The 27,853-nt window shown below is 40.8% G+C and overlaps 1 protein-coding gene and 1 long non-coding RNA gene across 51 annotated transcripts in view; one reads left to right on the top strand and one right to left on the bottom strand.

The window, feature by feature from the left end:
• Window positions 1-11,443, top strand: part of LOC114021287 (myotubularin-related protein DDB_G0290005) — a 59,570-nt gene extending 48,127 nt beyond the window's left edge. For 29 of the 50 annotated variants that reach the window (XM_043545743.1, XM_037897324.2, XM_037897314.2 and 26 more), the window contains 7 exons: window positions 1,296-1,322; window positions 2,964-2,990; window positions 4,632-4,658; window positions 6,298-6,324; window positions 7,481-7,560; window positions 8,256-8,331; window positions 8,775-11,443. In XM_043545743.1, coding sequence (XP_043401678.1) covers window positions 1,296-1,322; window positions 2,964-2,990; window positions 4,632-4,658; window positions 6,298-6,324; window positions 7,481-7,560; window positions 8,256-8,330 — 263 coding nt within the window. In that variant the 3' untranslated portion in view covers window position 8,331; window positions 8,775-11,443. The remainder of the gene's footprint in view (window positions 1-1,295; window positions 1,323-2,963; window positions 2,991-4,631; window positions 4,659-6,297; window positions 6,325-7,480; window positions 7,561-8,255; window positions 8,332-8,774) is intronic. The other 21 variants (XM_037897322.2, XM_037897321.2, XM_043545750.1 and 18 more) reach the window with 9 other exon arrangements.
• LOC119566101 overlaps window positions 1-27,853 on the bottom strand; it is a 131,585-nt gene that overhangs the window by 80,308 nt on the left and 23,424 nt on the right. The gene's annotated exons all lie outside the window — the stretch shown is intronic.

The following is a 27,853-nucleotide window of genomic DNA, read 5'->3' as shown; positions in this document are numbered from 1 at the left end:
TGCCAAGACTGGGGTTCGGTATGGGAGAGTGTGGTGAGTGGCTAGGAGAGACAAAACAAAGGAAAATGTTACCATTACTTTTCAAACGTACTTTTTGGTTTTGTGACTAGCTATAGTTATTAGTGTAAAAAGAAAAGGAGTACTTGTGGCACCTTAGAGACTAACCAATTTATTTGAGCATAAGCTTTCGTGAGCTACAGCTCACTTCATCGGATGGCTCACGAAAGCTTATGCTCAAATAAATTGGTTAGTCTCTAAGGTGCCACAAGTACTCCTTTTCTTTTTGCGAATACAGACTAACACGGCTGCTCCTCGGAAACCAGTTATTAGTGTGTTTTTTTCCCCTGCTATGTGATGTTTTCTCATTTAACTCCTTAAACAGAACTTTTTGCTGAGGTTTTACAGTACTCAGATGCCTTAAGCAAAGGTTCATAAGCTTTTTTCATAGTGTGGACCACCTTTTAACAGAGGAATTGTTTCATGGAACCTCTCCCCTCCACAATTACATAACATCTCTGTGGCTACTACAGCAGTTGCTTCTACAGAAATTAAACAAGGGTTTTATGTATTGTAGTTGTCTTATCATAGAATCATAGAATATCAGGGTTGGAAAGGACCTCAGGAGGTCATCTACTCCAACCCCCTGCTCAAAGCAGGGCCAATCCCCAATTGAATCATCCCAGCCAGGGCTTTGTCAAGCCTGACCTTAAAAACCTCAAAGGAAGGAGATTCCATCACCTCCTTAGGTAACGCATTCCAGTGCTTCACCACCCTCCTAGTGAAAAAGTTTTTCCTAATATCCAACCTAAACCTCCCCCACTGCAACTTGAGACCATTACTCCTTGTTCTGTCATCTGCTACCCACACTGTCAGGATCTACCTTACCTCATTAGTAACAGATTATTATTAATAGTTTTTTGTATTGCAGTGGAGCTGAAGGCTACTGTCAGGATTGGGGCCTCATTGCACTAAGTGCTGTATGAACATGTAAGGAGAAACAGTCCCTGCCCCAGAGAGCTTATAGTCTAGACAAAAGAAAGATGTAGAGAGGGTGAAATGGGATGCAGCATACAAGCAAAATGCTCAGCGTGAATATAAGCACGCAGTAATTAATAGCTGGAAGGGAAATTACTAACTGTGACAGAGAAGTTGCATGTTATTATTTGTTTCTGGTAGCACCCACATCATGCTAGATGCTGTACAAGCACAAAAGAAAGCGAGGCCCCTGCCTCCAAAGAGCCTATTTTTCCCCTCAAAATTAAATTTGTTGGTTTTTTTTTGTTTTTTTTCCATAGAGAAAGAACAGCAATTATCTGAACTAGGTATGTCAACAACTTTAATATGTATATTTCCACTTTCCAATAGGCTTCCCATGTCTTTCTCACTGCTGGGTTTCTTTTACCATTGCAAGTTTTGAAGAATAGACATTATATTGCATGCCCAGAATGGCCTGAAAAGAACTGCATCTATAAAGGAAATTTTAGAGGACTTTTTCTTTAAGTGCAAACCTTAATATTATTGTTGTATATTCATCTGACTAATAATAATGCATTGTGCTATATTAGTAGTTAGTATCCACTGAAGTACTATTGATTTATTTTTATTTTAATAATAACTTCAGTATCTTTTTTTTCTCACTGACTACCCGAATTCCAATTACTCCTTGTATGCCAAGACTGGGGTTCGGTATGGGAGAGTGTGGTGAGTGGCTAGGAGAGACAAAACAAAGGAAAATGTTACCATTACTTTTCAAACGTACTTTTTGGTTTTGTGACTAGCTATAGTTATTAGTGTAAAAAGAAAAGGAGTACTTGTGGCACCTTAGAGACTAACCAATTTATTTGAGCATAAGCTTTCGTGAGCTACAGCTCACTTCATCGGATGGCTCACGAAAGCTTATGCTCAAATAAATTGGTTAGTCTCTAAGGTGCCACAAGTACTCCTTTTCTTTTTGCGAATACAGACTAACACGGCTGCTCCTCGGAAACCAGTTATTAGTGTGTTTTTTTCCCCTGCTATGTGATGTTTTCTCATTTAACTCCTTAAACAGAACTTTTTGCTGAGGTTTTACAGTACTCAGATGCCTTAAGCAAAGGTTCATAAGCTTTTTTCATAGTGTGGACCACCTTTTAACAGAGGAATTGTTTCATGGAACCTCTCCCCTCCACAATTACATAACATCTCTGTGGCTACTACAGCAGTTGCTTCTACAGAAATTAAACAAGGGTTTTATGTATTGTAGTTGTCTTATCATAGAATCATAGAATATCAGGGTTGGAAAGGACCTCAGGAGGTCATCTACTCCAACCCCCTGCTCAAAGCAGGGCCAATCCCCAATTGAATCATCCCAGCCAGGGCTTTGTCAAGCCTGACCTTAAAAACCTCAAAGGAAGGAGATTCCATCACCTCCTTAGGTAACGCATTCCAGTGCTTCACCACCCTCCTAGTGAAAAAGTTTTTCCTAATATCCAACCTAAACCTCCCCCACTGCAACTTGAGACCATTACTCCTTGTTCTGTCATCTGCTACCCACACTGTCAGGATCTACCTTACCTCATTAGTAACAGATTATTATTAATAGTTTTTTGTATTGCAGTGGAGCTGAAGGCTACTGTCAGGATTGGGGCCTCATTGCACTAAGTGCTGTATGAACATGTAAGGAGAAACAGTCCCTGCCCCAGAGAGCTTATAGTCTAGACAAAAGAAAGATGTAGAGAGGGTGAAATGGGATGCAGCATACAAGCAAAATGCTCAGCGTGAATATAAGCACGCAGTAATTAATAGCTGGAAGGGAAATTACTAACTGTGACAGAGAAGTTGCATGTTATTATTTGTTTCTGGTAGCACCCACATCATGCTAGATGCTGTACAAGCACAAAAGAAAGCGAGGCCCCTGCCTCCAAAGAGCCTATTTTTCCCCTCAAAATTAAATTTGTTGGTTTTTTTTTGTTTTTTTTCCATAGAGAAAGAACAGCAATTATCTGAACTAGGTATGTCAACAACTTTAATATGTATATTTCCACTTTCCAATAGGCTTCCCATGTCTTTCTCACTGCTGGGTTTCTTTTACCATTGCAAGTTTTGAAGAATAGACATTATATTGCATGCCCAGAATGGCCTGAAAAGAACTGCATCTATAAAGGAAATTTTAGAGCACTTTTTCTTTAAGTGCAAACCTTAATATTATTGTTGTATATTCATCTGACTAATAATAATGCATTGTGCTATATTAGTAGTTAGTATCCACTGAAGTACTATTGATTTATTTTTATTTTAATAATAACTTCAGTATCTTTTTTTTCTCACTGACTACCCGAATTCCAATTACTCCTTGTATGCCAAGACTGGGGTTCGGTATGGGAGAGTGTGGTGAGTGGCTAGGAGAGACAAAACAAAGGAAAATGTTACCATTACTTTTCAAACGTACTTTTTGGTTTTGTGACTAGCTATAGTTATTAGTGTAAAAAGAAAAGGAGTACTTGTGGCACCTTAGAGACTAACCAATTTATTTGAGCATAAGCTTTCGTGAGCTACAGCTCACTTCATCGGATGGCTCACGAAAGCTTATGCTCAAATAAATTGGTTAGTCTCTAAGGTGCCACAAGTACTCCTTTTCTTTTTGCGAATACAGACTAACACGGCTGCTCCTCGGAAACCAGTTATTAGTGTGTTTTTTTCCCCTGCTATGTGATGTTTTCTCATTTAACTCCTTAAACAGAACTTTTTGCTGAGGTTTTACAGTACTCAGATGCCTTAAGCAAAGGTTCATAAGCTTTTTTCATAGTGTGGACCACCTTTTAAAGGAGGAATTGTTTCATGGAACCTCTCCCCTCCACAATTACATAACATCTCTGTGGCTACTACAGCAGTTGCTTCTACAGAAATTAAACAAGGGTTTTATGTATTGTAGTTGTCTTATCATAGAATCATAGAATATCAGGGTTGGAAAGGACCTCAGGAGGTCATCTAGTCAAACCCCCTGCTCATAGCAGGGCCAATCCCCAGTTAAATCATCCCAGCCAGGGCTTTGTCAAGCCTGACCTTAAAAACCTCAAAGGAAGGAGATTCCATCACCTCCTTAGGTAACGCATTCCAGTGCTTCACCACCCTCCTAGTGAAAAAGTTTTTCCTAATATCCAACCTAAACCTCCCCCACTGCAACTTGAGACCATTACTCCTTGTTCTGTCATCTGCTACCCACACTGTCAGGATCTACCTTACCTCATTAGTAACAGATTATTATTAATAGTTTTTTGTATTGCAGTGGAGCTGAAGGCTACTGTCAGGATTGGGGCCTCATTGCCCTAAGTGCTGTATGAACATGTAAGGAGAAACAGTCCCTGCCCCAGAGAGCTTATAGTCTAGACAAAAGAAAGATGTAGAGAGGGTGAAATGGGATGCAGCATACAAGCAAAATGCTCAGCGTGAATATAAGCACGCAGTAATTAATAGCTGGAAGGGAAATTACTAACTGTGACAGAGAAGTTGCATGTTATTATTTGTTTCTGGTAGCACCCACATCATGCTAGATGCTGTACAAGCACAAAAGAAAGCGAGGCCCCTGCCTCCAAAGAGCCTATTTTTCCCCTCAAAATTAAATTTGTTGTTTTTTGTTTGTTTTTTTTCCATAGAGAAAGAACAGCAATTATCTGAACTAGGTATGTCAACAACTTTAATATGTATATTTCCACTTTCCAATAGGCTTCCCATGTCTTTCTCACTGCTGGGTTTCTTTTACCATTGCAAGTTTTGAAGAATAGACATTATATTGCATGCCCAGAATGGCCTGAAAAGAACTGCATCTATAAAGGAAATTTTAGAGGACTTTTTCTTTAAGTGCAAACCTTAATATTATTGTTGTATATTCATCTGACTAATAATAATGCATTGTGCTATATTAGTAGTTAGTATCCACTGAAGTACTATTGATTTATTTTTATTTTAATAATAACTTCAGTATCTTTTTTTTCTCACTGACTACCCGAATTCCAATTACTCCTTGTATGCCAAGACTGGGGTTCGGTATGGGAGAGTGTGGTGAGTGGCTAGGAGAGACAAAACAAAGGAAAATGTTACCATTACTTTTCAAACGTACTTTTTGGTTTTGTGACTAGCTATAGTTATTAGTGTAAAAAGAAAAGGAGTACTTGTGGCACCTTAGAGACTAACCAATTTATTTGAGCATAAGCTTTCGTGAGCTACAGCTCACTTCATCGGATGGCTCACGAAAGCTTATGCTCAAATAAATTGGTTAGTCTCTAAGGTGCCACAAGTACTCCTTTTCTTTTTGCGAATACAGACTAACACGGCTGCTCCTCGGAAACCAGTTATTAGTGTGTTTTTTCCCCTGCTATGTGATGTTTTCTCATTTAACTCCTTAAACAGAACTTTTTGCTGAGGTTTTACAGTACTCAGATGCCTTAAGCAAAGGTTCATAAGCTTTTTTCATAGTGTGGACCACCTTTTAACAGAGGAATTGTTTCATGGAACCTCTCCCCTCCACAATTACATAACATCTCTGTGGCTACTACAGCAGTTGCTTCTACAGAAATTAAACAAGGGTTTTATGTATTGTAGTTGTCTTATCATAGAATCATAGAATATCAGGGTTGGAAAGGACCTCAGGAGGTCATCTACTCCAACCCCCTGCTCAAAGCAGGGCCAATCCCCAATTGAATCATCCCAGCCAGGGCTTTGTCAAGCCTGACCTTAAAAACCTCAAAGGAAGGAGATTCCATCACCTCCTTAGGTAACGCATTCCAGTGCTTCACCACCCTCCTAGTGAAAAAGTTTTTCCTAATATCCAACCTAAACCTCCCCCACTGCAACTTGAGGCCATTACTCCTTGTTCTGTCATCTGCTACCCACACTGTCAGGACCTACCTTACCTCATTAGTAACAGATTATTATTAATAGTTTTTTGTATTGCAGTGGAGCTGAAGGCTACTGTTAGGATTGGGGCCTCATTGCCCTAAGTGCTGTATGAACATGTAAGGAGAAACAGTCCCTGCCCCAGAGAGCTTATAGTCTAGACAAAAGAAAGATGTAGAGAGGGTGAAATGGGATGCAGCATACAAGCAAAATGCTCAGCGTGATATAAGCACGCAGTAATTAATAGCTGGAAGGGAAATTACTAACTGTGACAGAGAAGTTGCATGTTATTATTTGTTTCTGGTAGCACCCACATCATGCTAGATGCTGTACAAGCACAAAAGAAAGCGAGGCCCCTGCCTCCAAAGAGCCTATTTTTCGCCCCAAAATTAAATTTGTTGTTTTTTTTTTGTTTTTTTTCCATAGAGAAAGAACAGCAATTATCTGGACTAGGTATGTCAACAACTTTAATATGTATATTTCCACTTTCCAATAGGCTTCCCATGTCTTTCTCACTGCTGGGTTTCTTTTACCATTGCAAGTTTTGAAGAATAGACATTATATTGCATGCCCAGAATGGCCTGAAAAGAACTGCATCTATAAAGGAAATTTTAGAGCACTTTTTCTTTAAGTGCAAACCTTAATATTATTGTTGTATATTCATCTGACTAATAATAATGCATTGTGCTATATTAGTAGTTAGTATCCACTGAAGTACTATTGATTTATTTTTATTACACTGCCAGTCTGGGGTCCCGGTCGCCGGCCCCGCTCAGCCCACTGCCGGTCTGGGGTTCTGGCTCCCTGCCTGCCCCTTGCCAGCTGGGGTCCGGGCTGCAGGCCCTGCTCAGCCCGCTGCTGGCCTAGGTGAACGGAACCCCAGGCCGGCAACGGGCTGAGCAGGCCAGCAGCGTAAGATCAGCATTTTAATTTAATTTTAAATGAAGCTTCTTAAACATTTTGAAAACCTTGTTTACATACGACAATAGTTTAGTTATATAATGTGTAGACTTATAGAGAGAGACCTTCTAAAAAATGTTAAAATGTATTATTAGCACGCAAAACCTTAAATTAAAGTGAATAAATGAAGACTCGGCACACCACTTCTAAAAGGTTGCCGACTCCTGCTCTACAAGGAGTCTAGCCATGTCACAAGATTGGGTTCATAGACTTCTAATAAAACTGCACAAATCATCTGTATTCCAAACATTTTCCAAGGGCAGATCAAAAAGTTTGGAGCCCATTGACTGTCTTCATATAAAACATAGACCTATTGTTTGGGAAAATGTTTCTAAACTTAGTGCTGTCCTTCATGAAGTTCAACAGACACTTAAGGGAGGTTAGGGGTTAATTGACCTGAGCTGATTTGCTAAGGTTTAGGTTATGTCACATTGTCCAGAAAAATGCAGTCGTAGCCACCATGTATGGTTCATTTCTGTGCTCATCAAGATTTTTTTTTTAATTTTGAAGTTTCATTTTTGAAGATCGAGATTTCACTGTATTATATAACTGTTATCTCTTGTGCCATTACATCCTGCCAAAGGATGTACTTGTTTGTTCCCTTTATTGATGACTCACAGTAACTAATGCTATTTGTTTGCTTATTCAGTGATAGGACTCAGCATTTTCTTTGGGATCCTCTTTATTTGTGGTGTCATTATTTGTTGCTTTATATGGAAAAAGTCAAGAGTAAGTGTAAACTTTTTTATATTTATTATTCTTATATTTTTTTAATTATATTATTATTTTTAAATTTCTTCAGTGATCTCTCAGATTTGCAGTGATCGTTTAATGAGGTTTCACCCACTGTTAGATCTCCCCGTGAGATTCTGCCAGTGGACAACATCCTTAATCCTTTTAGGATATACATATTTTCCTGATACCTGGATTATACTCCAGTCCTGGCCAATGCCAGCCACTTCTGGAGTAATGATGGTCCCTGGTTTGCAATGCTATCTCTTTCTGAGATACTTTTCTGTCACCAGGAGGTTCAGCACCAGCAGATGACAGTCCATCTGAAAATGTCACTGACCCTAAGAGAACATAGCCTATCCAGTTTAGATTGTGCTCTTTAGTTCTCTGAGGACTATAGGCAAGATGCATGGAAAGTTAATAATATGTTGGCGTATTAACATTTCAAGCCATCTATCTGTAACCTTAATATTAAAAAATAAATTAATGCTTACTGAAATGTTAAAGCGTGAACAATTTTAACATGCAATGATATGATTGAAACTGATCAGTATGAGGAAAATAGATTACAGAGATTAAAAATAAGACCAGCAGATCTTTTATTATTATTTATTATTATAATATTTCCATTTGGTTTCTACAGCTTGAATGTGTACAGCAATGATGTTAACATATTTCTATTTCCTGTACAGAAAAGCTCATTTGACTTGAACTCAGTAGAAGTAACTATTCCCCTAAATCCCATTGAAACAAAAGAACCAAGCTAAGGTAGAGTGTCCTTGGTTTTGTTTTGTTCTTTTGAATGGCCATTAAAATGGAGGGTGTAGGAGAGTACTCTTTATGATTGAGCATATATAATCTACTTGCGGCTTTACTCGGACTCTGTGAACCTACACACTAGAGCTGTGTGCTTCACAGGAATCCATGCCAACATTTTCTTCAGTTTCAACCAATATAGTTTCACACCCCAAAAGTATCATTATGAAAAAAACCCTCAATCTCCAAACAAGACTCAGGCAAAGCCATTTGCTACAGCATTAAAACCATGCAATACCATGGCCTGTGGGACTCAGCTTCACTTCTGAACCATGATTTATGGTCCTTATTTTGTATTTGACTATATTATACACTACAGTGGGGTGTGTTAACCATCTTATTCTTAATTCATGTGAATTTTTACTGTTTCCTGTTTTTCTTTGTATCATTTTCAGGTGTGCAGAAGAAATGAAAGCACTCTCACTTAATAGCCATTCAAGAAAATCTCACAAAAAGAACTAATATGGCTGAATATTCAGAGAGATTAAAATGGATTGGAAAAATTCAAAGAAATCTACTTAATCACAGAAAATGGCACTCTCAGTAGTGTAAACTTCTTTTTAAATGGCACATTTTGGTGTGTTCCTGAATCTAGTCACAGTAATAAGCAGATGTTCATTGGTGCTGGCTGCTACAAATCTTTATTCATTGCCTGTTCCTTTTTGGTTGTGGAAAAAAGCTCACCTTACTTTAATATAGTTCTCTAAGGGCCAAATTCCATCATTTAGGTACAAATCTGCACCAGCATACGAGGAACTGGGGGAGGCATAATCCCTCTCCCAGTTCTCTAGCATGCAGAAGAAGCATGCCATGGCTCTTCTCTTCCTGCCCCTGCCTGCTTCCTTTAGGGGATTCGTGGCCCTGAGGGTGCACAGCAGGAGGGAGACATAGAGGGGGGCAGTCCTTGTGCTTCCCTGAGTATAGGAACTGGGGTCTTTCTGGGCCCTTATGTGGAGCCCCTAAGGAGTGCGGAGAAAACTCCTTATGCCCCCTGCTCCCACCGATTCATCTGCCCAAAAGCCTCTGACAATCTAGTCCCTAATTATTTGTACATAGCTTGTTTTTTAATAAATGACCAAAGTAAAAGTGAATCTCAGCACAATGTATTGCTATTCAATGCAAAAATGATGCTGATATACTGCTAAGATTGAAATGTTATGCTCACTAAAATCAGAAAATGTAAAGTTAAGGGACCAGAGCCTCAGCTGGTGCAAACTGACATAGCTTCCTGGGCTTCATTGGAGCCATACTGATTGACACCAGCTGAAGATCTGGCCCCAGGTTTCCAGAGACACTTTTGCACAATAGGGATTTTTATCATCTAATCATAACATTTATATATGCAATAACACAAAACGTTATATTTGTTCATCGAGTGTTATAAAATAATGTGTAGTTTTAACATGGAAGCCTACGATCCTGTATACCACGTTTACAGTTTTACAAACACAATGTAAGAAAACAATGCAGCTTATTTCCGTGGTATGAAGTTATTTGCTAACTAGTGTTATTTCAATCAGGGTTGTATGATCCTAGACGGAAAAACCCTTTTGTAATATATAGGCCTGTCTGCTTTTTCTCTCACACCGGTATAAATCAAGAATTTCTTCACCGGAGCTAATGAAGATACACCTGTGCAAAAACTAGTATAAATGCATAATCAGACCCCTAAATGTGCAAGCTTTAAATTGGAGACTCTTTAGAGTAGAAATTGTGGTTTTCTTTTATCTCATTCAGCCCCTGTGCTTAACAATAACTATAATCAATAAAAAGGTGACAGTTAAGGTTGGGAATCTTGCACTTCCTGAATTTCATAGTACAATCTAAGGACCCTGTTCCACTACTCTACTCTGAGTGGGTAGCACTTATTTACTTACTGATGTCAATGGAACAACTCATGTGAGTAAGTACTATGCAATGTGAGTGCAGAATCCAGCACTTAGTAGTCACATACTTTAGTCTCAGTATACTATGTAAAGTTGGCATATTAATAAAGTGGCAAGGTGAGGCAGCATGACCCAGTGGGTATGGTACTAACCCAGCATTTGGGAGACCTGGATTCAATTCCCTGTTCTACCACAGACTTCCTGTGTGGCCTATAGTTAAGCTATAGTTTAATCTCTGTAGGCCTCAGTTCCCGGTATGTAAAACAGGAGTAATAGCAATTCCTTACCTTACAAGGATGTTGTGAGGATAAATACATTAAAGATTGAGGTGCTCAGGTAACACGTGCTTTTGCAAGTACCTTATCCGGAAAATCTAATCATAGGTTTTGGCCTGTTTCCAAATCTGCTCAGGCATGATATCTTCCTTCTTAATAATAATACGGAATTGAGTTATATTAGCCTTCAACCAGTAATCAACATTCTATGAGGATGCAAAATCTTAAGCATAGAAGTTCCTTGCATGAGGTGAAGAGAAGATGAAAGCTAGTTCAGCACCATTAAGGGAAAAGGGAATTTGCCATTGACTTCAGTGGATCCGGATAAGACTGATCACACAGAAAGGTAATTGAAAATGCTGGCCACTTTTTTTCCCATGTGCTTAACAAATGAGAGCTAAAATCTTCCTTTTGTGTAAACATGATCTGAGTTAAGGATGAGCTCATTACAAGAATTCTGTTTCATTCCAGTCTTGCTAAAAACTGCAATTATAATTATATTTTCATTTCCACAAAAAGAATAATAAACTCTGAATTTTGGAAGAGCAATCTATAATTATGTTTTGCTTGATATAGACATAGTCTGCAGATTTCAGGATATTTTGTTAAAGAAATGTCATAGTTAATTTGGATTAATTGAAAGTTAAGCATATGCTTAAATGCTTTACTACATTTTATTGCCCTGTATGGTTCTATAGTGCTGGTTGAATGTTGCAGAAGCAGGCTCAAAGATATTTGTTCATGCGCCAGCAGTTCAGGTCAGCCATATTTATGTCCTTTTTTTATTTGCTGTTCATTAATACTTGTGTGAGTGGTATTTTCCTTTTGCAAATGTTTGTGGAATGGCTGTATTTGTGTGAACAATATTATTTGTGTTCTAACAGGAGTATTTGTTATTCAGTATTTGGTGTCCACCATTTGTTACTGTCCTATTTAAAATGTTTGTCAGCCAATGAGCAATCAGAAACAATACTATGTGACTTATGTGATCAATTCCACACTATGAATAATGAATACCAAATAGTGAACAACTCAGAAGTCGAAAATGGTTTGTCCTACCTATCTTGTTCATGTTTACATTCCAGTATAACATGTACATTAGGAGAAATCTATATCAGTGAATGTGGATTTAGTGGTGTATTGTGCTATGGCTGCACTGTCAAAAAGGTACAAAGCACTTTCCCTGTACCTTTTAATCAGAGTAGCAATCTATGATAGGCCTGTCTCAGCAGTGTCAAGGAATATTTTCATTATCTCCTTACAGTCAATGGACAAATATTGCACATTTATGTTTGTTTTTTATTCTAATCAAAATCTCACTATACTTTAATGTTGCATTTGAAAGAAAATATTAGACAATGCTGTAGTTTGCTAATAACCTGTATAAGTATAGTTCAAATCTGCATTCTGAAAAAAGCCTCTGGCCCAAACATCCTATGTCAGGTACTGAATATGGTCCAGATGTCTATTCATGCATATTAACTAATATTACTAATCACATATGTCTGTTAAGAAAAGTGAAGAAATGTTTTTAAAACTTCTTTTTGCTGGTGCAATATGACTTAAGGAATGAAAAGTTATCCAAGAAGGTAGTGCGAGAAATATATATACTACATAAGTAATAATGCTAGGGATTTTACATTTGTAATTATATTTCACATGATTTAAAAATTGCACTATACTCAGCTATGATGCTATAGAAATTATAAATAATAATTTAAAATAGCTGTATTAAAGCACTCCTCTATATTAGTTAAAAATGCAATTGGGGGGAAGGAACTAAAACAATTATACATCTTACAGTGATATCACTATAAATCAACAATGTATACATCTTACAGTCATATCACTATAAATCAACAATGTATACATCTTACAGTCATATCACTATAAATGCCTTTTAACAGAATTTGATGTCAATAGAACTACTGTGCATTATGGTACTTCCACTGGCAGGCTAAGAAGATCGGTGGGTCCCTTGGACACATTGATAATGTCAGGGAATCACAACATTGTTATGGGGTGAAATCCTGGCCCCACTGAAATCAATAGACATTTTGCCATTGGCTTCAATAGGCCAGAATACCACCCTTGCACCCCTTTGCAATATCTGTAAATTTTTGTAAATATTGTAAATATCTGTAAAATTCTTTGGCATGACTGCCCTCATATAACTGGCTTCACTAAAGTTGAGGCGGTGTGGAGTGCAACAAAGACACATCAAAAGGAAAACAAAAGAAAATAACAGGGACTGAATCTTGGTAAAGTATGGGGTCGGCTCAGACAATGGACTGGTACATAGCCATCATTTTTTTTGAGCGCACAGTGTAGCAGGTACTTCTCTTTGTGCAGGAGTATATCACAGTACACTGTACTGTGCTTTGAGGGAGCAATGCTTTTTTATGCAAAGTCATCCTCCAGTCTGTTAACATTCACTTTATCAGGTTTCCCTTCACACCCTCTTGAACATGCCAGCTGAAGACTCACCACTGCCCAACTGTCTAAAGCTGCCTAACACTATGGAAAAAAAGAGTCTTGTGGATGGGAAGTGGTGAGGAAGGGGGTGAAGGGGAATTGCCGTGCTCAGAGGATTAGTAATTGCAGATGTTAGTTTATTTGTTTAGACGGGCAGTGGGTGAAAGTCTCTGCCACACTATCACAAGACCATTCAGGCCTATATGAAATGAGTTTCTCTTCCTCCAGTTCCTAGTGGATGATTGTCACAAAACACCAATAGAACTGGAATTGCTTGGCTGTCCCTGCAGGCAGGGGTGCAGGAACAATTTGTATAGTGGGGGTGTTGAGAGCCATTTAACCAAATTGTAAATCCTGTATGTAACGGAAACCACTTCAAGCTGGGGGCTGTGGCAGCACCCCTGGTTCCAGCACCTATGCCTGCAGAGAAGCTGACTATCAAATAAGCATGGAAATTACAATATCTTCTTGCATCATTGACGTCCCTCTTCGAAAGAGTTAACACACAACGGTCGGACAGTGTGAGACAAATTTGACATACTTTTTTGCTAGAAGCCATCTGCAATCAAGGAGTTCACGTGTTCTTTTGATACATAATTTCGTCAATGGGCATTGATAAGAGAATGTTGTACATGTTCTATTGAGAGAAGATTTCAGTACCTTAGGATTTCAGTCCAGTTACCTTTCAAGTGCACTGAACTCACTTCCAGCCAAATTCTGTTCTCAGCTTCCCCAGTTTAAATAGGAAGTTACCCCTATTGAAGTCAGTGGCCTTGATTAACCACTCTTTCCAAGAAGCATGTGACTGCAGTGACAAGGGGAGGCTACAGGGAGCTGATTGTGGCTCTCAGATACAGTCCTCCTAGCCCGAGCACAAGAGCAAGAAGTGTCCTACTTTAACTTAGCCTGCTGGTGTAAGGTCCCCATGCAGAGCTCATGCCCACTCCTTTCCCTCAGCCCTCCCGCTTATGCTGGTGTGGGAAAGGTGTCTTGCATGGGAGGCAGCACAGCTCTATGCCAGCAGCGATTCTCCTTCACACTGGAATTCCACTGGAAACTCTGACTGGTTTAAGACCATTTTGCATAGCAGCAAAGTGACCTTAGTGGACCAGGTAATTTGGGCCAACTTCAGTGGAAATTACTCCAGATTTACACCAGATATGCCAGAGAGCAGAGTTTAGTGCTTGAAACAAAACAGAAAAATTAGTATGAGATTCCTCCATTAAAATTCTTCATCAGGCTCAGCCTGGGGTTTTGGGGCTACCATCAGCAGATGAACTGAAACATCTGTAATACAGCTGGAGTAGGTGGATGTACAGATGCTGTCTCAATGCGGAGGGGAAAAACCCTTTTAATTTCACATACTTTGATGGGGATTTCCACAATCATATGCGTGATTACCCTAATTTATTGAGAAGGTGGCTCTGTGACCAACTATCTCAATTCCTACTGGTTGTATTGAGGTCCATGTGTTTTGTGCTGTCTTGACCAGGGCCTGTATGCACTGTGGCAAGCTGCCCCACCATGGGAATCATGCCGTGTCAGGGACAGGCCTCTGCAGCAAAATCTGCTTTCAGACCTCCACAACAAATACCACATTGGCTCTGGAATGCTGCTTTCCCTACGTTCCCTTCAGAGATTGTCGTTAGTGAAGATGTAATATGAGAAGAATACTGGAGTCCCGAATACAGGAGTCAAACACTGGCAAATAATGGGTTCTGAGGAAAGTCAGCAGTGGGCATGAGATCTATAACTTAACAAAATGTTTCTTGTGGTGCTGCTTTAGGGAGGCATGCCATTCATTTCAGGAATATTACAGGATTTTATCCTGCAGCTGACATGAAGTTTAATAGTAGCTCTAGTGGCATGCTCCTTCAGAAATTCCCAACGAGGTTAGAGTCCTGTGCAACATAAGTAAGAGGAAGTTACCACCCCCCCGCCCCGCCCTCACACACACACAAACACACATTGGTCATCACTGCTTCACATTTCTTTTCCTGTATAAATATTTCTCTCTGAATTAAATTTTGATTAGTGGTGTAGATGAGATGAAGCATAGCAGAAAAAAAGGGCTCCCTGGGTTGAAATAACTCACTGTATGTGTGTTTAGCCACAGTTTCGTGAATGTCTGGAACAGTTTGATTTTGCTGAGCAGGCAGGTACAGTGTCTGAGATGAGGACGGACCCTCCATCATAACAGAATTAGCAGGTTGAATTTTCAGCAATGGCTCCTTTAGCTATTGTCATAAATATAAAGGGAAGGGTAAACACCTTTAAAATCCCTCCTGGCCAGAGGAAAAACCCTTTCATCTGTAAAGGGTTAAGAAGCTAGGATAACCTCGCTGGCATCTGACCAAAATGACCAATGAGGAGACAAGATACTTTCAAAGCTGGAGTGGGGGGAGAAACAAAGGTTCTCTCTGTCTGTGTGATGCTTTTGCCGGGAACAGAAAAGGAATGGCATCTTAGAACTTAGTAAGTAATCTAGCTAGATATGCGTTAGATTCTGTTTTGTTTAAATGGCTGAGAAAATAAGCTGTGCTGAATGGAATGTACATTCCTGTTTTTATGTCTTTTTGTAACTTAAGGTTTTGCCTAGAGGGATTCTCTATGTTTTGAATCAGATTACCCTGTAAGGTATTTACCATCCTGATTTTACAGAGCTGATTCTTTTACTTTTTCTTCTATTAAAATTCTTCTTTTAAGAACCTGATTGCTTTTTTCATTGTTCTTAAGATCCAAGGGTTTGGGTCTGTGTTCACCTGTGCAAATTGGTGAGGATTTTTAATCAAGCCTTCCCCAGGAAAGGGGGTGTAGGGTTTGGGGAGGATTTGGGGGGGAAAGACGTTTCCAAGCGGGCTCTTTCCCTGTTATATATCTGTTAGACGCTTGGTGGTGGCAGCAAAAAAGTCCAAGGGCAAAAGGTAAAATAGTTTGTACCTTGGGGAAGTTTTAACCTAAGCTGGTAAAAATAAGCTTAGGGGGTTTTCATGCAGGTCCCCACATCTGTACCCTAGAGTTCAGAGTGGGGAAGGAACCTTGACAGCTATATTGTAAGTGAAGCAAATTTAGACCTGGTCATTACACAGATGTGAGACCTCCAAGAACCATCCAGGTGCTGTAAGAAGTTAGATCAACAGGATTCCTCTAAGGCAGAGATTGTGGTTTGAGGCACAGCTGTGAGCAAGGGAGAGTGAGGAAGAGTATCCCCCCAGAGTAGCCGTAGGAAGCACTGTGCCTCAGATATTCCCCTCCAAGTCACTCATAATTTCCTCCCTGCTTCTCCCTTGCTCTGATGAAGAAGTAGTAATTTGCTGCTGGCCTATACCAATGACACCCACCATCCTGGCACAGCTGCACTAGCCAGTGCATTGTGGCAGAGCCAAGCCTCCAGCCACTCCCTGCAACTCCCTGCCCACCTGCTCCAGGGACAAGTGGGCACACTTCGTCCATTCACTATTGCACATCTAGACTCAAGGGGTGGAAGAAGTGGTGTATAGTCCAGAAGGAAATTTTACCCCAAGTCCCTCTCTGGCGTTTATAATGTAAAGTCTCTGGGGCAAGGACCTTGAGTTCTTACCTGCCTGTAAAACACCAGAGCACTGCAGAGGTAGTAAAACTATCACATTTCAATATCTCTTTTGTGTCTCCTGGTAAGTCAAGAGTGCCACTTCATTCATTTTTAAATAAATAAGAGCATGTTTCTAATCCGCCAAAAGGAACAGCATACATTCATTCTATAGCGTATATTCCATGTTTTCTTAAAAAGGAAATCTGACAAGGATTAAAAAGTAAGTGCATTTCAAACATTTCTTGATTCTGTGTTTTTTGGTTTTTTGGGAATGTTTATTTCAATATTCATAACACACAATGTGAGTCAGATTCATGAATGTCTTCTGGCAACAAAAGAAAGCTTGATGTGCATATGTGAATATACTCAGTTGTGATTGTCCAATGGCAAGAAAAAGATACAGAATAGGCTTGAGTTATAGAATTAAGTTCCTAATTTATTCTAATTATAGTAGCTGTAGTAGTGGCAGGAGAGTCCCCTCTTATACTATGTTCTTCCCCGCTGAATATTGCCATTTGATAATTATCACTGCAAGAAAAGTAAACATTGAGCCCTACATGCTTCTTAAGAACAACATGTGTCTCTGCAGCACATTCTGAACTGTTATGATTTTCATTTCATTATAAATAATTATATTTTAGATTTCCACAGGTCTTTCTTTTCCTTTCTTTTGCTACGCTTTGCATTAATTTTCTTAGTTTGCAATAAGTTTGTGTCGTTCTTCAAGCCTCATTTCCATTTGTAGACCATTGCTTGAACTGACAAGTTGAAAAAAAATCCTGATTATCCTATTATTTCATTCCTTCTACATGTTTTATGAATGAAATCATTATTCATGATGATTAAGCCTAATCCCCTGGACATCCAATATTCATAATCAGGTGCTGTGATGGTTTCTGTAAATACTGCATAATTAATCATTTATAGGATCAGACCATGAAGGAAGAGTCCTGTATTATTGTTGCTCATTTTTTAGTTGCTGGTGCAAGGCATCTGAGGATTGACCACTTATCTCTTGACCTCATATAATACAGCGTTAATCCTCTCTATCATGTGCGTCAGGTCTTCTTTCATGATGACTTTCATAAAGAGAAGCTTATTATATGTGTAGATCTCAGCTCTCATTAGCCGCTTTAAAACCATAGATTCAGATGAAAGTTAACAAAGTGACTGCGCTATCATGGATGACAAGATGCTTAAAGAAGTTCCGTAACAAGCATTTGGTCAGCCATAGATTAGAGGAAATGGAATGTTAACTTGATGGGTTTTGTGAAAGATGGAATGTTAGCATGCTATCACAGACAGCACAGGTCTTCCCTTCTGTGTGATATATTGAGTGATGTATAAAACCATAGCCTTCCCTTCACATGCCACATCTGTTGTAGGAAATGGTGAGCATTCTCACCATTTACCATGGATATTAGAGAACTATTTCTTTCTAGCCAGCTTTTGACAGACATGTCAAAGCAAGTTCTAATCCAGGGGTGGCCAACCTGTGGCTCCGGAGCCACGTGCGGCTCTTCAGAAGTTAATATGCGGCTCCTTGTATAGGCACCGACTCCGGGGCTGGAGCTACAGGCACCAACTTTCCAATGTGCCGGGGGGTGCTCTCTGCTCAACCCCTGGCTCTGCCCTAGGGTGACCAGATGTCCCGATTTTATAGGGACAGTCCCGATTTTGGGGTCTTTTGCTTATATAGGCTCCTATTACCCCCCACCCCCGTCCCGATTTTTCACACTTGCTGTCTGGTCACCCTACTCTGCCCCCACTCCACCCCCTCCCCTGCGTCTGCCATGTCCTTACTCCTCCCCCTCCCCTGCCGAGCCTCCTGCATGCCAGGAAACAGCTGATCAGGAGGTGCAGGGAGGGATGGGGAGGCACTGATCGGTGGGTCTGCCAGTGGGCGGGAGGCGCTGGGAGCAGGAGGGAGCTGATGCGGGGCTGCTGATGTATTACTGTGGCTCTTTCGCAATGTACATTGGTAAATTCTGGCTCCTTCTCAGGCTCAGGTTGGCCACCCCTGTTCTAATCTGTGTAAATCTAAGATTCACTCTCCTTCCTAGGGTTAATTAGATACTCAGGAGTAGACCAAGGGGCAGAAGCTAAGATGTTAAGTGATTTGCCCTTCAGATGAACTTTTTACTTCACAGTTTACAAATCTAAATTAAAATCCATGTCTGTATTTCAGTGATGGGTCAAGTGATCCCTCCCTCTGTGTGTGTATACATATGATGTACAGTATTGCCTAATCTCCTTGGCACCTGTGTATATCAGGAAAAACTCCTCTGAACTCAAGGGAGTTCCACAAGTGTGCAGTGAATGTACGTGAGAGGCGAATCACGTCTTGTGTGTGTGCTGCCTAAAAGTCCCTACTCTAAATGCAAAGTTCAACTCAGCCTTATCGATGGAGCTATTGATTGGTGGTGAGCAGCTGCATCTCCCATTGAAGTCAATAGGAAATGGGATTGCTCACCACCTTTCAAGATCCCGCCAAAGTATTTTGATATTTCTGCAGCAGCAATACCCAGGATTTGTAAAATATTTTTGCTAGCTTTAACTTAATGGCTGAGTTGAAATAAAATAAGATGGAAAAAGAAATATATGTGCCTGGAATTTAAAGGATATTGGTCTTAGGTATTTCAAATAAGATTAAAATTACAATTTAATCTACTAAGACCTTAGGTTGTCCTACAGACAAACAAGATCTTGACTTAATGTATTTGGAAAATAATTGAAATCTGCCTCTCAAAAGATGCATGCACAGTATTTTTAAATCTTTTTATTAAAGCCATACAAACCCTTGTAAACTCTGTGCAAAATGGATTTGTGACATTTTGTTTAAGAAACTGAATCAGTTTGTATGGATTCGCAGGCCACTAAGTTCCAAAAAGCTTGGGTTTGGAGAAGCCAGGGTGTCATGTGGCTGAATTTCATTGCAGATTCCTTGTTAAGGCTCAGATTCATGCATGATCACAGTTCACTGGGTTGATAGAATGGAATGTGGGACTAGTGTTTGTATTAGAAAAATCATTGATGGGTTTATTTAGCAATTGGTGGGAGGAGTTTTTAGAGAGAGCCAAGAACAAATGTTAAATATAATATCACATATATATTTAAAATACTTATGTCCAAGAGAGGCAATGAGTGTGGAGGAGGGAGAGGTAGACAGGTGGAGGGACACTCTCAGGGGCAGATCTCATCCTTTTTTGGTCACCAAAGCAGAGAAGTTTGGTTGCAGGATGAAGCATGCTATCTCCGCTGAAAAGAAATGAGCTATGGTTGAAGGAAGTGTAGAGAGGACTACAAATGTGTGAAAGCATTTCAGAAAATATCTGGAGAGATTAAAGGGAAGGCGAGCATGGTTTCGATAGTAGTTTTGTTGTGACAGTACAATGCTGCTGTCATAAAATATTGTGAAGGGTGCAGGTCTCCACTGCATCTGGGTAGAAACTTCGCCTGAGTGGTAAAGGATATGGTAGCACTGGTTGAGTCAGAATTGTGCATCAAGAAACATGTGTTTTGTAAAACTAACATAGGATTCAATCCTACAAGGGGCTGAGCCCCTCCTGTGAGCACCTTCGGCTCCCATTGGATGCTGTACATGTAAGAATAGGCCCCTAATGTGAGGCTAAAGGAAGGAAATTAAAGTGGTGTGCCAGTTTCAGAGACTGACAGGCATACGCTGACACTGGACCTCTGCTATGGCACAGCAGGACTCTGACATCAGGGGGTATATTCAGTTATGGAATAAGTATAAAATAGTGCAGTTCCCTTTAGCAGAGGGAATAAAGACTGTTTTAAGTACTAGACCATTGCCTACCAGAGTCAGACAGACATAGGCTCTGAGCATACCAGGATTATTATTATTTTATTTTTAATTTATCCTGCCTCGGAGGCCACAACTAAATGCAGCTTCTGTCTCTGGAAACCAAATTAAAATGACTTCTCATGATCCTCAATGTCATATGCGGTGGGTTCAGTACAGGAGTAATGATGCATAATGTGCTGTTTTCGAGCACAACCCCTTGAAGTGAATCTGCAAACAGGGGCTTCAGAGTGGCCCCAGATATCCATGTAGAGCAAAACATTTACAACAAGTTTCAGTGAAAGGTTTAAGATACAAATACTTTTCCAACACACCCCTCCTTGTACACTGATGCAGGTTGGATTTGAACCCAGGTTGATTTTGAGTGCTACTAAGGCTGGAGCTGGACATTTCACTCAGCTTTTCCTTTTCACTACTAGAAACTATAATTTCTTCTGATTGGATTTTATTTTTAACTACTACGTGCTTCTTGGCAGTGATCCTGGAAAGAGTTGCAAGAAAACAAATTAGCTTCCATTTTTGAGTGAACTGTGGTCAGAAAAGAAAATGTTTTTCATTATTTTGTGTGCGCGCGCGTGTGCAGGGAGAGAGTTGTTTACATATGGTTTGCAGCAAACTGCCAACATAAACTTAGTCCATCTAGAGAGAGATCCTCCCCTTTACTTTGAGTGACCCCTGTACACTGCCCTGGGCCATAAAAACGCTGCAAGCAGATTCATAGATTCATAGATATTTAGGTCAGAAGGGACCATTATGATCATCTAGTCTGACCTCCTGCACAACGCAGGCCACAGAATTTCACCCACCACTCCCACAAAAAAACCTCACACCTATATCTGTGCTATTGAAGTCCTCAAATTGTAGTTTAAAGACCTCAAGGAGCAGAGAATCCTCCAGCAAGTGATCCGTGCCCCATGCTACAGAGGAAGGCGAAAAACCTCCAGGGCCTTCCAATCTGCCCAGGAGGAAAATTCCTTCCCGACCCCAAATATGGCGATCAGCTAAACCCTGAGCATATGGGCAAGATTCATCAGCCAGATACTACAGAAAATTCTTTCCCGGGTAACTTGGATCTTACCCCATCTAAAACCCATCACAGGCCATTGGGCCTATTTACCATGAATATTTAATTACCAAAGCCATGTTATCCCATCATACCATCTCCTCCATAAACTTATCGAGTTTAATCTTAAAGCAAGATAGATCTTTTGCCCCCACTACTTCCCTCGGAAGGCTATTCCAAAACTTCACTCCTCTGATGGTTAGAAACCTTCGTCTAATTTCTAATCTAAATTTCCTAGTGGCCAGTTTATATCCATTTGTTCTTGTGTCCACATTGGTACTGAGTTTAAATAATTCCTCTCCCTCTCTGGTATTTATCCCTCTGATATATTTATAGAGAGCAATCATATCTCCCCTCAACCTTCTTTTAGTTAGGCTAAACAAGCCAAGCTCCCTGAGTCTCCTTTCATAAGACAAGTTTTCCATTCCTCGGATCATCCTAGTAGCCCTTCTCTGTACCTGTTCCAGTTTGAATTCATCCTTCTTAAACATGGGAGACCAGAACTGCACACAGTACTCCAGGTGAGGTCTCACCAGTGCCTTATATAACGGTACTAAGACCTCCTTATCCCTACTGGAAATACCTCTCCTGATGCATCCCAAGACGACATTAGCTTTTTTCACAGCCATATCACAGATGGCAAAGAACTTCTTTGGTGCAGGCCCTGTGTAGGGCTTCCATACGCATCCCTACACTGAGACCCTGGAGCAGGAGGCATGCTAGGGATGAGGCTGGAGGCATGAGACAGCATGTCAAGGGAGCCCCTGTACACTGAGCACTACTGAGATTCTGTGCTACTTCAAGCTGTTGTGCAGCCTCTGCTGCTCTAGTACACCAGGAAATTCACTAACTCCTTCGAGAGCCCCAAACTGGGAGGGCCGTGTGACTTAAAGCCACCATTGTCCTCCAGGTAGGTTGTCAGTTCTGATGCAGTACAGACTCTTCCCTCAATCTTTACAGTCACATTGCTGAGCATTTTTGTTAAATTGTGTTTGTACACCACCATTTCTTATTTGGCCCCATTCCTGAAGTTGATATTTAGACAAAACTCTCCTTGATGTTTATGGTTTTAGGCCTGAGTAAGGACTGTAGGACAGGCAGTGGTAGTGAGAGCTTGCCCAGCAGTGAGTCTGAACCTTTCACTGGAAAGACTTCCTCAAGGGATGAGTCTGAGAGGATAAGTTTGTATTAACAACTCGTAGACTTTAAAGCCAGATGGGACCGTCATGATCATCTAGTCTGACACGTTGCAGGCCACAGAACCTCACCCATGCACTTCTGTAATAAACCCATAACCTCTGACTGAGTTACTGAAGTCTCAAATCACGATTTAAAGACTTCGAGTTACAGAGAATCCTCCATTTACCCTAGTCTGCAGGTGACATGTGCCCCAGGCTGGAGAGGAAGGTGAAAAACACTCAGGGTCTCTGCCAATCTTTCCCATGGCAAAAGTCCTTCCTGACTCCAAATATGGTGATTAGTTAGACCCTGATCATTTTGGCAAGACCCAACAGCTAGACTGAAGTACAGCTAGGCTCTAAGTCACTCTGCAGTAACTTAGAGCTCTCTGCATCTACTGTCCCATCACCAGCCATTGGGGATATTTGCTACTAGCAATCACATTACACATCTCATTGCATTTACTATTCATTGCATCACACATTTTTGAATTGCTCAGTTACTTTGCAGGAATCAATCCCTGTGCAGCATGCACAGTCCATGGTTTGACTTCCTCTGTACCTCATCTCTACATTCCTAACTTATTTTATCTTTGTTATCTAGTTCATAGTAAATAGTTCCCTGGGTGTTCTCCCTCTTATCTTAGTTGGCTCAGACATTCTGTCTACTGAGCTACTCACTTATCTTATTTAGCACACACATTCTGTTTTCAACCTGATGATTCATTTACGTCCTAATTCTATCTTCCAAAAAATGAGGCTTCCCTCCGTGTGTTAATTACTCACGTAAGGCCAGGCCTCAGCCACAAGGCAGATTTACTGACATAACAGATTCAGGAGCAGAATGATTCCAGGGATTGTGTAAATGGGAGGTTTGAGTCAAAAATGGAAATAGAAGAGATTGACAAAGAATTATTGGGAGTCTCCAAAGGGTGCTGCTAAAAACAGTGTTGAAAGTTCTGTTACTTGGGCTGCTACTTCTTGAACCAATGCCTTTTTTCAGTTGAGGCACAGCTTTCTATAGATGGTGAGAATGTCGTTAATAAAGTCCTCTCTTTCCCTAGTCTCTTTTTCTCTCTCTGATTAACAGACATTCTTAAATGTAGCTGTTGTCTGTATACCCCTGCAAGCAGGCAAAATGGTACATGATGCCAGTACTATTTAGATGAGTCTGTATAAGGACACTAATCTCCTACAAGAGAAGAACTTTTGTCTTTGAGATATTGTGCTGAGAAAACTGAGATGAAGCAACAAGTTTATTTGGTCAGGACAGGCATGGGGTATAAAAGCAGTGTGATGGGGTGTTCACTTCACACTCGCCTAGGAATAGAGTAACCATATTTCACAAAGGGAAAATAGGACACCTTGCAGGGCTAGGCCAAGCCACTCACCCATGCCCTGCCACCACCCCGCACACTGGGCTGACCCGAGTTAATGGCCCAAGCCTGCCCCTGCCATGCGCAGGGCTCTTGTCCAAGTCCAGCTTGTCCCCCATGTGACTGGAAGCACTGCTCACCCGAACCCTTTGCTGGGTGTTGCTGCTCACCTAAAATCTGTTTCCCCTCCCTCTCAGGGCTGGCATTGCCACTTTTCCCCATCCCCTGCATGTTCCTTTGCGCCCTGCTAGGGGTGCGTGCCCCACTTTTGACAAATGCCCACTTTTGCCAAAACAGGATGTATGGTCACCCTTCATAGGAAGGGTTAATGAGGCTGAGAAGGGGCCAATTAATCAGATAGGCCACACCTGAGGGTGGCCCTGATTGATTTGATAGAGTACAGCTGAGAAGGAACAGGTAGTGCTAGTTTGAAGCCAGGAAGTTGGCAGGAGAAAATAGGAGCAGTGTGGGAGCCTGTAGAAACTCTGGCTGTTAGAGAGGGACAGGAAGAGGAATGAAACCCGGGGGAGAGTAGAAGGCTGGTGGAGCAAAAGCCTGAGAGAGCAGGGAAAGGAAAGGAAAATGACCAGCTGCTGATTAGAGGGTCCCTTAGCTGGAACCCAAAATAGAGGGAGGCTACCAGCCACTGGGGAAGTCGCACAGTCTGGGCAGTGAGGGAGAAGACTGCCATTTTGGACGGAAAGACTTTGATAACCCCTGGAAGGGGAAAACATACAGTGAGTTGACCAGGGGGCCAAGCCACAAAGAGAGAGTGCTGCGTTGCTGAGAGAGAAGCAGCAGGGCACACAAACAAGCGACAGAAGGGGGCGTCCAACCTGGGAGGAGCTAATCCCCGGAGCAGCCAGGAGGAGCCATCCTAGAGGTAAGTGTACACTGTGATCAGCAGTGGTGAAGTAGTAGGTAAATTTAAAAGCCCGGATGAAAATGACACTGAGAGAAAAAGCAGATAATAAAGAACAGTGGGCCAAGAAATGAGAACTCCACAGAGGAAGCGTCATAGTTCAGAGAAGGAATAACAACCAGAGAAGAGAGAACATTTTGACTGATAGAAGCTGATCCAACATATTTCATAGTGTGAAAGGTTACACTGAGATCATGGGGAATAAGGAGAAAGGGGAAGAAGGAATATTCATCTCGAGCCAAGCAAAAGTTTTTGGCTAATAGTTTGTTCACCAAAAAATACAACTTTGGGTGCCTGAAACTGTTCACAAATTTGGGTTGAATACAGCCAATAGTTCTGGCTGGGGAAAAAATGGAAGAAAAAGTCTACAGAAAATCAGAACACTTTATTTCAATATTTTCTAAATGGAACATTTCAATTTTTCATTTCAAATTGTAGGTAGATTTTTTTTTAACCACAAAAAAGGGGATTAAAAACACAACCAAAGCCAAAATGAAATTAAACATTTTGTTTTGGTCAAACAATAAATTTCAGTGAGGAAAAACTGTGTCCACCTGAAAGAAGATTTGCAGGTTTACTCAGTTATTCACCTAGTTCTACCTTCATTCTGAGTGAGAGAGAGATTATTAGCCACATGGAAGAGAGCAACGCAGAGTAAAAACCACCGAGGAGATTGCTGGCTGATTAGTCATTACTGAGGAGACCGCAAGCTGCTGCTTTTTTTTTTTTTTTTAAGAAAATTAAATTGGAAGACTAGTGAGAGAGCAATAATATTAATATGAGCGTCAAGGCCATTCAGTCAGAGCATCTGGAGGAAGCTGTTATTGGAATATAGCAGGAAGGAGAGAGGACAAATATGAAAAAATCAACTCCCCCACTAGAAAGAAAATAGACTTGCTGAGGTAATGGAAATTCTGCCACAAAAATGTTGTGGCTTAACCATGAAAACGGCAGGTTTTAAACAGAAAAGAAATTATTTAAACAATAACTGCACCTAGCTTTGATAAGTAGCTATCCTAGCGTCCACAGCAATCTTTCATTTCTTAGCTGAGAAGTAAAGTTGAGCCTGAACCAAAACCATGACTGTGGATACCCAAAACTTTGTGAGGTTCAGAATAATAACTGGCAATCAGATCTAATTTTTGCTAGCAACCACTATCTTTATAATGAGTCAAACCAAAATCTCTGCTCTATGCACTCCTGAAATTTGGTGTGTTCAAAATTTGGATCCAAATTCTGTGATTTGAAACCACTTCTGCTGAGAAGTTCTTCTTTCAGGAAATCTAGACTTGCTTTAGCTAGGAATTCACTCCCTTTATCCTTAAGCTCTTTCCTTTCATCACTGGTTTTAAAGATGCCTTACTATCGAGGGAATTAATCATGTTTGTAACATGTACATTGTCTCTTTAAGAACTTTTCAAGGGCTGCTATTAGGCACATGCCTTAATTAACTACCAGTCTGCATACAGGTACCAACTGCTGCCTATCTCTATTAGGGCTTTGATTTTTTTTCCCCTTCTAAGGCAGTGTAGTTCACAAACAATAAGTTTTCATAGAACACCAGTTTCACTTTGGTTTATTTCTGGTGCTCAGGGAACACTCTCTCCCTCCCCAATAACTCTGAATATAAAGAGAATGAGACTGGTCACAAAGAACATCACTCATTTGTTCACACGCATGCAGTTGAACTTTTAGGAGCAGTTGTTCTCAAATCCAAATGACTTGTTTATTTCCAGCCTAACCTGAAGTAATCTTAGGTTAATAAAATAGTTTTCTTTCCAAGTTTTTCTGTTCTGAGAGGTGGTAGAAGCTTTTATTCTCCAAGTAGTTCCTTGAGACATTATGATCAATCTTGATATCTGTAGTCAAGCTTGGGGAGCTTTAAAAGCAATGAAAGCTTTGTCTAAATAGGATTGGGGCTGTAATTAGCAGGTAGTTAGAGGCAGGGTCAAACAAAGGGAGAGAGAGAAGGGGAGAGAGCTGGGATTGAGATATGAAGAAGTTATAGGTAATTATGATCTTTTTTTAGAGATGTATTGGGCATTCCAGAGACAACAAGATGGAGGGGAAGGAGGAGGGTGGGCATATGGTTATAAATGAAGGCATGAGAAAGGGGAAGTGGGGATGGGGATGTGTGTGGGAGGTGGAGAGGGTGGGGATTGAAGGAGGGCCACAGTTGAGGTAAATGTCACCACAGGTGAGGAAGGGGGGATGTAAGCTCTGGATTTGTGCTGATGAGCAGAGAGAGGAGATTGGGATGGAGGGGGAGAGGAGCTGGTGAGAACTGTAGAGAGGTGACGGTAAAATGGAGGCAGTGGTGGGGGGATGGGAGAGGCTTAAGAGAGGTGTGGTAAGTGCCATGGGGGAATGGCAGATGGACAAAAGGGGGAAGAATGAAAAATATTGTGAAAGTAACATAAGCGTAGCTGTTCCTGAGGTAGCTGTACTGTGTTGCCTTTCCCTGCTTTTTACTGCAATAGCCTGTGCCATGGCCCTGAACCTACAATCAGATTTGTGTGGGAAGGCTTTTGTCTCTGAGAGAACACCTCAGGATGCCAAAAACCCAAACATGGTAATCTAGTTTCCACATTGTAATTTAAGATAAAAACATAACAATCCGCACCATACAGTGCTTAATTTGTGCCAGGGCTGAGCCCCAGTACCTCTAGGCTTGGCAATTCAGGTGGAGCAAGCTCCAGCACCTCTGGGCTTCATAGAATATCAGGGTTGGAAGGGACCTCAGGAGGTCATCTAGTCCAACCCCCTCCTCAAAGGAGGACCAATTCCCAATTTTTGCCCCAGATCCCTAAATGGCCCCCTCAAGGATTAAGCTCACAACCCTGGGTTTAGCAGGCCAGTGCTCAAACCACTGAACTATCCCTCCCCACTGAGGCTTGCTGCA

Source organism: Chelonia mydas, chromosome 4 (assembly GCF_015237465.2).
Source record: "Chelonia mydas isolate rCheMyd1 chromosome 4, rCheMyd1.pri.v2, whole genome shotgun sequence".
In the NCBI taxonomy this organism is placed as follows: domain Eukaryota; kingdom Metazoa; phylum Chordata; order Testudines; family Cheloniidae; genus Chelonia; species Chelonia mydas.
This window is presented reverse-complemented; position numbering and strand designations above follow the sequence as displayed.